The sequence below is a fragment of the Mustela nivalis genome (genome assembly GCF_964662115.1).
Source record: "Mustela nivalis genome assembly, chromosome: 2".
In the NCBI taxonomy this organism is placed as follows: Eukaryota; Metazoa; Chordata; class Mammalia; order Carnivora; family Mustelidae; genus Mustela; species Mustela nivalis.
Genome location: NC_139021.1, coordinates 47899916 through 47915998, shown reverse-complemented (window position 1 = coordinate 47915998; position 16083 = coordinate 47899916). Strand labels below are relative to the sequence as shown.

The 16083-nt window shown below is 39.3% G+C and overlaps 1 protein-coding gene across 1 annotated transcript in view; it reads left to right on the top strand.

Annotated features, from left to right (window-relative positions):
* Positions 1-2006: 2006 nt before the first annotated feature.
* The window catches only part of ATP6V0D2 (ATPase H+ transporting V0 subunit d2), a 42277-nt gene continuing 28200 nt past the window's right edge, over positions 2007-16083 (top strand). The window contains exons 1-2 of the mRNA XM_082722614.1: positions 2007-2297; positions 13697-13868. Coding sequence (XP_082578740.1) covers positions 2168-2297; positions 13697-13868 — 302 coding nt within the window. The 5' untranslated portion in view covers positions 2007-2167. The remainder of the gene's footprint in view (positions 2298-13696; positions 13869-16083) is intronic.

Genomic DNA, 16083 nt, shown 5'->3' with positions numbered 1-16083 from the left:
ACTGAAAGACTATTTCCCCCAAATTTGTGATTCACAATCTAATAGCTAGAAAGATAGCACATACTTTTGAGTTTAATTTGCATTGTTAACATTTTCTCAAGTCTAGACAAACAACCAGCAATAAATCAAGCCCTGATTTATACCATTTGGCTACTTCCCTGTTCTAAACACTCCCACCATGGTAAACTTCAAACTACAATAATGTTATCATTAAACCTTTACTTGAAAAAAAATGCTTGGTAACAAGCCATTACACAGAAATCTATCATATATCTACAACAGACATAACCTCAAGTGCATAAATTATAGTAATATGCTGAAATGATTAGGGAATGATGAATTTGTTTTATAATTTATTTAATTATAAGTTTATATTAAATTGAACTGTATAAAATTACTGATAGGCAACCATTTTTTTGATCTACAAAGGTTAAGTTCATACAATTCAACCTAAAACATACTCCGGGAGTTTGAGATGGTGGAATTATTGGAGGGAGGGTTGGATAATGATGATGGTAATCAAAAGAGCCTTTATGGTTTATTAAATTAAGCTTTCAAAGTGCTGGACACTGTGCTAAACCAAGTCTGGCTATCTGTGATTTTTCAAAAACTACAACAGAATTTCTTATGATTCCATCTTATCTAGCTTCTCTCCCAGTTGGAAAATATTGAGACAGAGACTAGAGAATTTCTAACACTTTTAAAGATTTTATTTATTTATTTGACAGAGAGAAATCACAAGTAGATGGAGAGGCAGGCAGAGAGAGAGAGAGAGGGAAGCAGGCTCCCTGCCGAGCAGAGAGCCCGATGCGGGACTCGATCCCAGGATCCTGAGATCATGACCTGAGCCGAAGGCAGTGGCTTAACCCACTGAGCCACCCAGGCGCCCTTTTTTTTTTTTTTATAAAGATTTTATTCATTTATTTGACAGAGAGAGATCACAAGTAGGTAGAGCGGCAGGCAGAGAGAGAGGAGGAGGCAGGTTCCCTGCTGAGCAGAGAGCCCGATGCGGGGCTTGATCCCAGGACCCTGGGATCATGACCTGAGCCTAAGGCAGAGGCTTAACCCACTAAGCCACCAAGGTGCCCCTCTAACACTTTTAATTCAGTTAAGAATTTGACACAATATATATGAAAGTGAAACACTGTATATGTAAAATAGCATTCAGGATATTTGACACAATTTTTGAGCTAAGTATAGGAGAGAACAAGCACTCTTTTTGGAGCATGAAACTCAGTAATTGTCCTGGCTTAATTAAGTACGTATTGTATTACCACCTGTGCATTTTGAGCTGTCTCACAGATTCTAAGATCTTGTTTCTTATCTGTGATTTGGGTAATAATATTATCTGCCCAGATACTTGTTCTAGTGATTGTGACATTTAAATGGGAAAAGAAAATAAAGAGTGCCTTATGAATGGTCCAATTTTGCAAAGGTAGAGACTTATAGAATCACAGCTCTGTGTATTTGCCTCCAGGATATCTTTCTGGGCTCAGCTCCCAGACTTGGGGCTGGGGGCAGGGGCTAGGGAGCGGGGGCGGGAGCGGGGGAGGGTGGATGAGGGGGGGTTAAGAGCTATCAACTTTAGCAGTGTTAAGACATTACTAAACATTTATTTTATCAACAACTGCATTGCTGAATTAGCTTCTCAGGATTCTTCCAACTGCCTGCTCCCAACAGATCTATTTACAAAACATAATTTTTAAAAAGAGAAAAAAAGCCCTCCCTTTGTCCTCAAGAAATTCAGGACAAATGCAATTCACAATGGAAAAGCTCCAAAGCTCACATGGGGGGAGGTATGTTCATGGAAGCTTCAGGTGTTTCAGGACTTGCAAGGGCACCGCTGGGAGGGGACCAGCTCCCCTGCAAGGAAAAGAGCAGAGACCGGACCCTCCCTCTCTCCTACTCCACTTCTCCCTGTGGCGGTTTGCTTTGGGTTTATTAGACTTATCTCGCTGACTCACTGTTGCTGTGAAAACACGGATGAGCATGCTGTTGAAAGTGGCAGAAACCAGAGGAAACTAGTCACGAAAACCCTGACTCTCAGCTGATAGATTTTTTTCCTGACAACTGCCACTCCTACTTTTTTCCAGACTAGAAGAGGGTTTCAGGAGCAAACCAGCAGCCAAAGCTGCTTCAGCCCAAATTGACTGGGATCTCTTTCCCCATGCTTGAGGGCGCCGAGTTCTACTTTAACGTGGACCATGGCTACCTGGAAGGCCTGGTGCGAGGGTGCAAAGCCAGCCTCCTGACCCAGCAGGACTACATCAACCTGGTCCAGTGTGAGACCCTGGAAGGTACGTGCTGCTCTTCTCCCCTTTTACAAGGGGGAAAAGGGAAATGAGGCTGCTCATTGGAAGCATGGAGAAGGGACTGTGTTCCCATGGCCTGAGAGTCCAGAACAGGTTCTTATTCCCTGGGTCCAGACTTCAGGGATCCATGAACTTGGATGGGGAACAAAAAAATTACATCTTGCTTTTCAGTTTTCTCTAAGTAAAATTTCAGCATTTCTTTTTATTATGAATGGAGGCAACAAATCACGGTGGTTAGTACTTTGTCAACAAACAGTAAAAATTCGATATTTTCATATCTCTGTATAATTCTTGCAGATATTTTGAAATATCATAATTTCACAGTTTCATAATTATACTAGATATTAACTTTTTTTTTTTTTTAATTAGAAAGAGAGATCACAAGTAGGCAGAGAGGAAGGCAGAGAGAGAGAGGGAAACAGGCTTTCTGCCGAGCAAAGAGTCCGATGCAGGGCTCAATCCCAGAACCCTGAGATCATGAAGGCAGAGGCTTACCCCACTGAGCCACCCAGGCACCCCAGTATTGCACTTATTCTTTAATCTTGGTATTTAATCTCTTAAGAAAGAAGTACAATGTCGGGCTTTTTTTTGGGGGGGGGGGGAGATCACAGGAGCAAGAGAAGAGGGAGGTGCAGAGGGAGAGGGAGGGAATCTTAAGCAGACTCTGGGCGGAGCTGGATTTCACCCTGAGATCGTAACCAGAGCCAAAATCGAGAGCAGGATGCTCAAACCACACATCTTAAAACATCTTGATAACCATAGTTTAACATATTGTTTTTGCTTTGTAATTGTATGTATTTTCATTTCATTATTTATAAATAATATTTGCAGAAGGACTTAGTCAAAGTGCCCAGGGGTGAATGTCCCCCCACCAAATGCTAAGAAACCTGGGCTAGAAAATTTTATTCTATACCCAGTTTCTCAGTATATATTGATAGGAGATTTATTTGAGGTTTCTCTTTAACTGAAGCTTCAGGAAAAAGCCAAGAGATGGGTGGGTGGTGAGGCCAGCCCTGTATTCAAAAGTACTGACCTTGACCTCTGCCCTATCTAGGTAGGGTGACCTAAGGCTCCTGGCCTCTGAGGCTGAGTCCTCACTTGTAAAATGCAATGGTAATGTCTGCTTTGCTTGCTTTGTTTGGAGAAATAAATGAAGTAATACCTGAGAGATACATTAGAAACCATGAAGCACTATGTAAATGGAAAATACTTTTTTAAAGCACTTTATTGAGGTATGATTGACAGACATAAAACTGTATATATTTAATGTATGCAACCTGATGAGATTAGAGGTAAGTATACCTCCATGAAACCATCAGCATCATCAATGCCATAAATCTATCCATGACCTACAAAAGTTTCTTCCTGCCCTCTGTTATTTTGGGTGTGTGTGTGTGTGTGTGTGTGTGTGTGTGTGTGTATATTAACTACTTTCTGTAGGCTATCCAGTAGCTCTCTGGGACTTATTTACCTTGTGTTTCTGAAACTTCATACCTATTGACTTATACCTCTCCATTTCTCCCTTTATTCTGGAAATCATCTTTCAGCTACAATATTTTCAAAACTTCACCAAAGATTTCACATCTGTAATACAGTATTTTTATTATAAAAACAGCTACACTAGTTCATTTTGAAATGTACTTATAAAATCAACATATGTCAATAATAAGGTGCTTTAAGACCACAAGATTATTCTAGAGAAAACAGGGAAGCAATATGGATCGAAACTCCTAGGAAAGGTGTTAAAAGCAAAAACAAAACAAACCTGAAGGTGACTTGGCAGAAGCTGGGTGTCCTGGGTCACTTGTTTGTGGTTCTGAGCACTTAGAGCCAGAGTTAAGGCAGAGCTGGTCAGTCTGAGTTAGATGTTCTCCTTTCCCTAGCAGTGGAGGCAGCTAGAAAAATCTTTCAGATGATAAATAGTTCTGTTAGCTGCAAATAATCACAATATAATTCCAACCTCTAAACCACATTAGCTTATTAAATGAGGAGTTTGGTGACTGGAGAATGTGAATCGTGTACAGAAAATCTGTGCAAGTATGGTGGTAACTTCATAGTGTGATAGATAGTAACTACACTTACAGCAGTGAACATTTCATTAGGGTGTATACTTGTGGAATCACTGTGTCCTAAACCTGTAACTAATATAATGTATGTCAGCTATACTTGAATAAAAAGAGAAAATGTACTTAAACTGAAGTACAAAAAGTGAGTGAATGCAGGGAAGAATGAGTGTTTCTAACAGAAGCCACTTGAAAGAATTGTACTTAGTTTTCAGTCAAGCTTTTACTTTTTTAATTTTTTAAAGTTTCTTTATCTAAGTCATCTCTACACCCAACATGGGGCTTGAACTCATGACCCCAAGGCCAAGAGTCTGAGCTCCGCCAACTGAGCCAGCCAGGCACCTCCAGCCAAGCTTTTAAATGAGCTAAAGAATGCAAATTTTAACACAAACAATACATAAAATGCCTAAAATGTGATACAAAGTCACGTTTAGCCAACTCACTAAAGAACCCTCCGCTTCAATTTGGGAGAGAAAAAAAAGGGTTTCAGACACTCTTGAAGACCTGAAGAAAGAATCTTCTTAGAAAATGCAGAGGTGCATACATACAGAATTTTCCAAGTACTATCAGGGGTCATGGACCACCCAGAGCTGTCCCTGCGCCCTCTTAAGAAACCCTGGCACCTACACCATTGCTTTCTTGTCCTTGTGCCTCAGCTTTTATCTTACTTCCCTCCTAATAATATATTTTTTTCAACCATTCATTTCACAACTATGTTTGAATCTGTGGGCCAGTCTGTTTGGAGACTCCCAGGAATATCAGGTGTGTGAGTCATTAGCCGCACGTTCTAATGGCTGCTGAGAAAAGAAATCTAAATAAGGATTTCACGTCTGCAGGTGACAGTTGAGCACACCGATGCTTAAAATGGTCGCGGCCGGTCTGACACTCTAGTCAAGGAGTGCAGGCATATCCACATCTCTTTTTCCACTAAAATGTCCATGTCTCCTGAGCATGAACTGAAAATAAATGATTATTGTCTATGTTGATACCATTTTTTTTTAAGATTCTATTTATTTATTTGACAGAGGGAGAGCGTAGGAAGAGGGAGTGACAGGCAGAGGCAGAGGGAGAGGGAGAAGCAGATTCCCTGCCAAGCAGAGAGCACTGTGCTGGGCTGCATCCAAGGACTCCGGGATCATGACTTGAGCCTAAGACAGACACTTAACAGCCGAGCCACCAGGCACCCCAGCTCCATTTTGATAAAGAAAATAATAAGGTCTGCTCTACTGATTATTCCATAGGATGTTGGGAAATAACTTGTGAAAAGCAATGCAACTGTTGCATATGCAAATGTGCTGAGAGAAACCCAACCGTCTCCTGAGCTGGATTTCTCGAAAATTGAGAAGAGGGGCAGCAGGCTGGCTAAATCAGTAAAACATGTGACTCTTGATCTTGGGCTTCTTAAGTTCACGCCCCTTATTGGCTGTAGAGATCACTTAAAAATAAAATATTTTTTAAAAGAAAGTTGGAGGGGCTCCTGGGTGGCTTAGTGGGTTAAGCCTCTGCCTTTGGCTCAGGTCATGATCTCAGGGTCCTGGGATTGAGCCCCACATCCGGCTCCCTGCTCAGCAGGGAGCCTGCTTGCCCCTCTCTCTCTTCCTGCTTGTAATCTCTCTCTCTGTGTCAAATAAATAAATAAATCTTTTTTTAAAAAAAAGTGAGACTTGGAGAAAAGAAATCAAGGTCATTTATTGGAACAGATGTTAAGGACTTTGGGATTTCTATTTACGTTTGCACAAAATATGCCTTGTACCAGTAATGGATGAAGAAGAGTAGGTAAGACTGTCGCTGTGGCACCCTGTGTTGACACAGACACTTTCTGCAAAAGAAAAGCTAACGTAGCAAAGATTAAATTTGCCTTTAGTCTTTTCAAGTTCTCTAGACTTCAGAAGTGTTCTGATACTGACAAATTATTTTAGAATTACTTAGAAAGAATACATATGATTTCAGGTAAATTTAGAAGAGAAAATGAAGATTGTCTAGCAAAGCTTTGAAACGTCCTAGAATTCATTCTTGTGCTTAACTGCGTATATAATTGTGCCAGTGTGATCAGAAATACTCATCTGTTCCAAGGTCTGCCCCTGACTCACAGTGACCTGAATCAGTTGCTAGGACTCTCGATGACTCAGTCCTTCCCAGAGACAAAAGAGCAAGGCTAGTGCACGTGGCGCGTCCCACTGGTAGTGCTGGAACTCTGTACCATATGGAAACTTTAAAACCTTTATAAGTGACTTTGCAGCGAAATAATAATGCTAAAAGGACATGAAATACTCTTTTAGAGAATTAACACTTTTTTTTAAGAATTAAGACTTTGTTTTTTTAGAGCAACTTTTTAAGCTAACAGCAAAGTTTAGGAGAAAGTACCGAGATTTCCTGTACACCCCGGCCTCTATACCCGCACAGCCTCACCATTGTCAGCATTCCCCACCACAGCCTAAGGACGCATTTGTTATAATCGATGAACCTGCACTGATGCATCATAATACTCAGAGTCCATAGTTTACCTTGTGGTTCACTCTTGGTGTTACACACTACGAGTTTGGACAAATAGATAATGACATGTATCTGTCATTATGGTATCATACAAAATACTTTCACTACCCTAAAAGTACTCTGTTGGACCTGTTCATTCCACTTTCCCAACCCTACTCTGGCAATCACCAATCTTTTTACTGTCTCATAGCTTTGCCTATTCCAGAACGTGGTATAGTTAGAATTATACAGCATGCACCCTTTTCATATTGGCTTCTCTCACTTAATAACATGCATTTTTTCCATTTCTTTTGATGGCAATATGGCTATTTTCATTAGAATTATTTTTTAAGATTTTATTTATCTATTTGACAGACAGAGATCACAAGTAGACAGAGAGGCAGGCAGAGAGGGAGAGAGGAGGAAGCAGGCTTGCCGCCGGGTAGAGAGCCCAATGCGGGCTCCATCCCAGGACCCTGAGACCAAGACCTGAGCTGAAGACAGGCTTTAACCCACTGAGCCACCCAGGTGCCCCCATTAGAATTTTTTAAATGACAAATAAGACTGTTAAATATTCGTTCCTCTTCAAAAAAGACAAGATGGTAAAGTTAACACTTTAGAGCTCTAGAATTTAGTACTTGATATTTTCTAAAATACATGGTGAGAAGTGTCTGCTGGCTCTGTGGATTGAACCTTTCCTTTGTCCTCTCTGCTATATTTTTTTAAAAGGGGATGAGGGACTCTGATTCTATCGTACTAACAATTACGTCCCTTTAGGGGGCACGACCTTCCTTCTTTTCCAATAGGAATTAATTTATAACAACATGTTAAGCATTTCTAGCTAGAGTTGAGGAAGTAAAACTAAACAAGATATAATCCCTGCCCTAAAAGGGCTCCCACTCTGGAGAATAAAAATATTGAAAAATAAGAACTCTTAATGGGGGCAATTTGGGCAATACCTATCAAAATTCCAAAGGCATATACACTTGGCCTAGGATTTCATATAGCATTGTTTAGAATAGCAAATGATGGAAGCAAATCAAATGTCCATCTGCAGGGAACTGATTAAACAAATCATATAACATTCACATAACAGAATATTCTGCAGCTATTAAAGGAAAAAAAAAAAAAAAAAAGGCATGAGGATACCCCCTTAAGAGGACTGATATGGAAAGACCACCAAGCTCTATTAAGGGAGGAAAGCAACAGGAAGAACTATGTGTGGTATAGTACTCTTTAGTAAAAAGGCAGATAAATTTAAAAATACATTTTCTATATGATGGTCTAGATACTGAAAGGATCCAACAGAAACTAAAAATAGTAATTACCTGCACCTAGGAGTGAGTGGGCGGTGGTGGTTGACAAGTTTAGGCGACTTTTCACTTTTTTACCTATATTTATACCTACTATCTATTTTTAAAGGAAAAAAATATATATATAGGAGGAAGACTTAATTCAAAGAACTTTCTTCATGCTCCCTTAAATACTACTTGTGCCTCTAATTATAGCACTTTTCCACCTTGTATTAAAAATGCATATCCAATGCCGTCACTTTCCTGTTCAGAAATACTTCAATGGCTTTCATCAGGCAGGATCAACTTCACCCTTGGTTCAAAAGGGTGGAGGAGTCTTGCTGATCTCTACCTTGCAAGCATTTCCTCAGAACCCTCCTACCTTTTGTAAAGTTCTTCCTTCAGTCACAAATTCCATTCTCTATCCTGTTTGCCTAGAGAACACTCATTCCTCTTTCCAGTCTCCACTCAGGTTACTTCCTCTGTAAATCGTTTCCTACTGCAGACATGTTGGGGTACAGTTGACAACCCCTAACTTCATACTCTGTTGTACCTTATGAAGGACCTGATTCTGTGACATTTGTATAGATGTGTCAGACCAGGGGTGTACCTTTGTCTTGCTTGACTATCTTGCACCCTGAATTAACGGTTAAGGACTTAACTCATAAACTAATAAATGAATCTATCTCCTTCTGTGTTACAAGCTTCTTTAAGGGCAGTAAGTATCAGTATGTGAGGCCACTGAAGTGTCAGATAGGTTGGGGGGGGGATACTTTTATGTTGTATATGTATATCAGATGTATACTTGAAATACCTTACAGTTTTATTTGTCAGATGCACTTCAGTAAAGCTGAAATTTTAAAAAGAAATACCCATTTTTTAAAAAAGGGGGTAGAGACTGTCTACTTTGCTGTCCTAGTTCCCTGGCCCTAAGGCTATGTTTTGCACATAGAAAGAATCTGAAAACTCACATTAGAAAAGTGTACATGTTTGGGTTCAAGTCCTAGCAATTCCATTCTCTGGCTGTAGGATATTAAGCCAGACTGCTTAACTTTTAACATGGTGTTTTCTTATCTGATCCTTAGATTATATCTCCCTGGCCTAACTCCCAGTTATCAGGAGCATCAGAAATTTCTGAAAATGTTTTGTAAACTGCTAATCATAAGAATTCCTAGGAATTCATAAGCCCCTCCCTGAACAACTGTGTGTATACAACAAGAACTAGTTTTCCCTCTTTTGCTAGACTTTTGAATTCCTCAAATAATTCTTCCCATCTCATAGTTATGATTAATGGTGTTTCATATATGGTCCTATGTAGCTGATTGTGTTCTTCAGAGAGCACCTGTTTGGTGCATAAGAGCCAGAATGAGGAGTTTCAATCCTGATAACATGCATGGGATTATATAATGAAGTGCTATATGGCCCTAGGTGTTTTGTTGTTTGGGGGTTTTGGGGGGGTTTCGTTTGTTTGTAGTTTTTTTTAAGATTTTATCTATTTATTTGACACACAGAGAGAGAGCGCGTCTGTGAGAGAGAGATCACAAGCAGGCAGGCGGGGGTGGGGGGGGAAGCAGGATCCCTGCGGAGCAGAGAGCCCGATGCAGGGCTCAATCCCAGGACCCTGAGATCATGACCTGACCAAAGGCAGAGGCTTAACCCTCTGAGCCACCCCGGTGCCCCTGTTGTTTGTGTGTGTGTGTGTGTGTGTGTGTGTGTGTGTGTGGTGTTTTTTGTTTTTTTTTTAAGATTTTATTTATTTGAGAGAGAGAGTGTGTGAGAAAGAGAGAGAGCGAGCCCAAGCGGGGGGAAGTGGCAGAGGGAGCGGGAGAAGCAGACCCCTGACTGAGCAGAGACTCCGATGTGGGACTTGATCATGAGGATCATGACCTGAGCTAAAGGCAGACATTTAACTGACTGAGCCAGCCAGGAACCCCAGGGTCCTAGGTTTTAATCAGAAATTAAAATCTACTGGGACACCTGGGTGGCTTAGTTGGTTAAGCGGCTGCATTCGGCTCAGGTCATGATCCCAGCGCCCCACATCGGGCTCCTTGCTTGGCAGGGAGCCTGCTTCTCCCTCTGCCTCTGCCTGCCACTCTGTCTGCCTGTGCTCACTCTCTGACAAATAAATAAATAAAATCTTTAAAAAAAAAAAAAAAAGAAAGAAATTAAACCTACTAATATTTGAAGCTAATCTATGTGATAAAAATTGTATTGGGTGACATAAAGAATATGATAAACAAAATATTATGCACTCCCTAAACAGCTCTCTAGTTGAGAAGATATCATAAATAAGTAAAAACAATAAATGTTCTAAAATACAAGAACAATTTAAACCTATAGATCAAACATATATTCAAAAGCAAAGTAGATCTCCAGGGCTATAAGCTAGGAAAATGCCAGTGAGATGCTAGCAAACAGTGTTGAGGTGGCTGGGCGTTCTGGGCCAGGAGGGAAAATTAATGAACTACAGATTCCTGTATTTAAATAAAAGCATATGGGTGAGGAGTAAACCAGTTTGGCTGCAGTACTAGAATACCTGAAGATAAGGCCGGAATTTAGGCTGGGAAAAAAATCTTGAAGGACCTTGGAGATCTGATTGTGGAGCTTTAGGAAAATGAATGAGGCCAAGAGTCATGTCTGAATCTTCAGTCAAGTACTTGCAAGCATAGAAAACATAAACATACTTCTCTGGGCCTCAGTTTCTTCATCTATGAAATGGGAATATTTGCTCAAGTTAAGAGATAATGTCCATGAGAGCCATTCTGTCAGTAGTAAAACATTACAAATTTAGCAAAGTCCTTTTAATCTGCCTACAACTGTCAGTGACTCCAAGATTCCAAATAATTCTTAGGAAAGATTGAGTTTGAGGCAGGGAGTGCATGAGGAGAAGGGAGCTTGGGAGATTCAATTTAAGAGCTCACGGCAGTAATCTTGATGTCAGGTGGCCATTGTAAACCAGAAGCACGTGGAGTGGAAACCAGAGAGGGCAATAAAGAACAGTGCAAGGGATTGGGAGTAAGAAAGCTTTAACACCGTAAGAAATGCAGTAAATTAAGCAAAAATGGAGGGAGACGTCCTGGTTTTACAGAAATTGGTATATGTATTAAAATCCGAGTAATTACAAAATCTGATGGCTGATGCCAGTGTATTCGCTGAGAATATTCTGGTGTAGACAGTAAGAATCAAAGTCTTTAGCCAGCCGAATCAGATTATCGCTGAAGTAGGTGGGTAAAAGGGAGAAGAGAAAAGGTAACATTATGGAGTAGCTCCTCCATAGGAGTGCTGGCTCTTCACTTACCTCCACTTGTTTAATCCCCACATCAACCCGAAAGCATGGATTGTATCCATTTGATAGGTGAAGAAACAGAGTTCAGAAAAGCCAGGTAACTTCTAAAGTTCAGCGCCTGCAGGGTGTAGGGAAAAGGCAGGGGATGGCTCAAGAAAACACCCCTTGTGGGTTCTTCTCGAAGGTGTTTCCTTGGCATAAAACCTACCTGGAGTGTGAAAGGTTTGGATGTTCACTTTTAGAGAGAGCCCCAGACTGGAAGCTGCACAGGGGAAAAAAAAAAAAAAAAAATTAACATGTTCTAAAACTAATCTGACCAGCAGGTTAGTAGAATTAATCATGATGTCCCAGAGCCTAAACCTACCTCACTAACCAAGTGATCTCCAAGAATTCACTGACCCTAGTGACTGCAAGCCACAGAGGACACATTTTTATGCTGCCCCATAGACACACATGCACATGTGTGGGTGCTACGCTGTGTTACATGCTCATATTGTTACAATGGCTTAATCTAATACTTCCATTCTTTGCCCTTTGGGACCTATTAAATTGATTCAGTTGGTAGTGATCCCAGTTTGGAAAACATTCCATTTCCTTATTTGAATAAAAAAGAAAAAACGTCACTTCTCTGGATAAAAAAGTGGTGTAATTTTCCAAAGTGTGCTCTGTGGTGGCTTCATTGTTTCCTAGTGGCTTGGGAGGTTCTGAACATACTCTTCAAAAAATCACTCAAAGTAATGTGTTAAAGGCTTTCAGTTCCTACAGCTAAGAAGCCTGTTTATTCCAAATTTATTTGACCACAGAGTCCTTTTTATTACATACCTATTTAAATAAGCACTTGGGGAAATGCAGAGAAAAAATTACGTGAGCCCATTTTGAAAACTATACAACTATAAGCATTGTTGATATTATTAGCAGTCTGTTACCATCTCAGAGCAAACATTTCAGATTTTGAGATTCTCTGAGAATCTCAGTGCAAGGGTCCTTTGGATTGTTTTGGTGCTGGGGAAAAAGGGTTCCTTCTATTTCATTTGTTTTTCCATTGACTACGGTATTACATGATTGCTGTGGGGTCTGAAACACTTGAGACGTTGAATTTCAGGATCTCACTGGCAGCTGAAAGGTTTGGGAGTTATTTTGCTTAAAAGAAACATATGCCGCATGAGCAAAATATCATGGTTTTGAAAGAAATAACATTTGTGTTTCTTCTGTTGGCAAATATTCCTCAGTGCTGAGAAAGCAAACTGTCAAACTGTATAAAAAATCTGAGCTGCCAAAAGAAAAGCCAAACAAGACATGCCCCCCCCAAAAAAAAGTATGTATTTTTTTAAATTAAATTAATTAAATAAGTACTTGAACTAGTAAATTCTGCAGTCAGATAAAGAATATTTCAGTGCATCATCTTCTCCAGGTACTAAGGAAACATGCCTGTCCTCTGAATCTCAGATACTTTACAATCACTTGAGAGCCTAATTGCAAATTCACCGTCTGATCAGCTAATGTAGCAATCAGTTCATAGCCAACAAGGGCTCCCGGTGAGCCTCCGGATAAAAAGGAAGCCATGCCAAGGCCAAGCCCCCTGTTCCTGGGGACAACCTCCTGCTTACTGGTCTAACTTTCTTACCTCTCCTCCTATCCCACGTAATGCTTCAGCACTTACCTAGCATTGAAAAACATTGGCATTTACAGGATGCCTGGTGTGGTCTTCTGGAAATGATGTTGGGTTTTAAGAGTAAGGAGAGCCATCTCCCAATTCAAGCCTTATTTCTCTACAACTCTACCACTTAGCCCCCACTGAGACTCAATTTCTGCATCTATACTAAAAGGATATTATTGATTGCCCATTCCACCTCTCGTACCCATGGTAAATATTACTAATAAATTTCTTGTTTCCATCAAGCCAAGATGAAGCTTTAGGAGTCTTCTCAACAGCTTTCTGAGCAGTTAGTCCCAAATGACTACAACTGGCTCAGGTAAACTTAGGACTAGGTGGTTGTTAGTGTTCTTTTCAACTGTATTAAATAGTTCTAGATTGTTTTGATAACTGAGTTTGTTGTTTTTGTACTAGAATATCTGTACTAACACTAAATTTTTTATTGCTTTAGAGAGTGACACTCAAGGCTAAATCATACAGAGGCATACACATCTAATAAGATAATAATAATTTAATATACATTTATCATAAAGTCACAATAAATTCAATTAATGTTGCAAAAGCTATGTATGCATGTTCAAACTTTAATCTGATTTGAGGTTTCATTTAATTTTCAGATGTGAAAATTCATCTCCAGACCACTGACTATGGCAACTTCTTGGCTAATGAAACAAATCCACTTACTGTTTCCAAAATTGACACGGAGATGAGGAAAAAGCTATGCAGAGAATTTGAATACTTCCGGAATCATTCCCTGGAACCCCTGAGCACATTTTTTACCTACATGACGTAAGTGGTAGCAGGAAGCCCAATTAATCTCCCGTGTGATTGTGCAAATGACTCCTAACAGTTAGGAGTAATGCCCTCCTAACAGGTAGGGCATTAGGCTGGCATGAAGCTTAAAACCCTTTTTCTTTTTTGTAAGTTTGAATACATTCAGATTTTCACAACTAATAAACTCACGGAGCCACATATTCACTGTTGGAAAAGAGATTTCATTCATTTCTAAACATGATTATGTAGGTGATGGCAGCCTCCACATAAAGGCCTGGTTTCAGGGCTGGCTGGCTGGCTTGGTTGGTAGAGCATGCAACTCTTGGTCTCAAGGTCATGAGTTCAAGCTCCACACTGGGCCTAAAGATTAGTTTAAAAAAAAAAAAAGTGTTTTCAGTTTTCATTTTAAGAAAAATGGTAAGTGTGCTATTAAAAGGTTCTGCCTGCTGATACTGAAAGTAAATACTATGTGACATTTTGGATCACTTGTCAGGCTAGAGCTGAAACATCAAAGTTGTTGGTAAAGCCATATCTACCCTTTCCTGATTCCCCTTGCAACAGCAGAATAACTCCCATCATAGTTATATATGTTTCACTTTTTTCAATTTCCATAACCAGTAGTTTCAATATCTCACTGTCAAGGATTTTCATTCTAAAAATGCTTCAATTTCCATATATTAATGAATTGTACTTCTATTAATCCAGTTAATAAATCCTGTCCAGGGCTCAAAACTTTGGGCCTCTCCAGTTGTTCTAATAGATAGCCTGGGAACAAATGTCCACAGTAGATGAGCTGATTATTATGTATATACCATTCCAATGTAATATACACAGATATGTATACTAGACCTGGGCCCTAGACTGGATTAGAAAAGTATAAAATAAAAATATTCCTCTGTTCCACGTGTCCCCTTCTGCACTCGATTCCTTTCCCCAAAAGTAAATGCTTCCATTTCATATGTATTTTCTAGTAAAATACTTAGAGTTGAGTATGTTCATTGATACTCACTCAACCCACCCCACTTCCATACTTCAAATTTATGCAAATGGGGTCATATTCTTTCTACACTTTTTTCCCACCTGGTACTTCTTAGACGTATCCTTGTCAATATCATTCTTTTTACAACTGCCTAGAATTCCATTTTGATATATATCATGACTCAATTTACCAGGAAACTATTAACAAATAACTCATTTTTTTCCAATGCAAAAAGTTTTGCAACTAGCCTATTACTGTGTAGGTCTTGAATTTATTTTTAAGATATATTTTTAGCAGTGGAAGTAGTGAATTGAAGGAGTGTTCTTTTTTTATTTTTGTAAATTTTGCTAAGTTGTACTCAACAAAAGTGGCACCAGTTTGTACCCCCAAAACAGTGCATGAGAAAGCCTGTGTCCTTACACCATTACCAAGATTGAATATTATCTTTTTAGTTTTTGCCTGTCCAATAGGTTAAAAATTGTATCTTTTGCTTTCATTTATATTTCTTTATTATCAGAATCGAATAATTTTGTAGTTACTAATCATGTGTATTTGCTACCTGACCAAACACTTTGTATTTTTGTTATTAATATATTCAGCAGTTTTTCTTGATAGGGAAGAGCTCTTTGTAAATTAAGAAAGATAGCCCTTCATAATACAGGTTGAAAAATTATTTCCTCAGTGTGATATGATTTAATTTTTATAGCTTTTTTTTCCTGTAGAAACATTGAATTTTTTCACTAGCTATACCCATCAGTCCTTTCATTTGTTGACTTCTGATTGTTGTGTACTGCTTAGAAAGTCCTTCTCCACTCCCAATTTGTAAGTAAATTTACCTTTTATTTCATTCATTCATTATTGTTGATTTTTTTCTTTTCTTTTCTTTTCTTTTTTTTTTTTATGTTTCATTTTTAACATTTAAAACCTTTGTTCGTCTAAAATTTATTTTAGTATAGGGAATGAGACTAGGGATTCAGCTCAAATTGTTTTTCCCCAATAGCTATCCATTTATTCCTATACCATGTCTTTAATAAGTAGAAGAGATGACCATAGTTTGAGGCAGGAAGTAATCGTTGGTATACCTGAGGTTTGTGATTAGTGCCTATATACCTTGTTTGTGCAATTAGACCTCCTGTCAGTGCTAGAGGCTAAGTTTTTATTTATTGGCAAGACCCCAGGTGCTGATTTTATAAAGAATCACAAATACACAGCTGGTTAGAGATGAAAATTAGGTGTGAACTTGGGTCTACT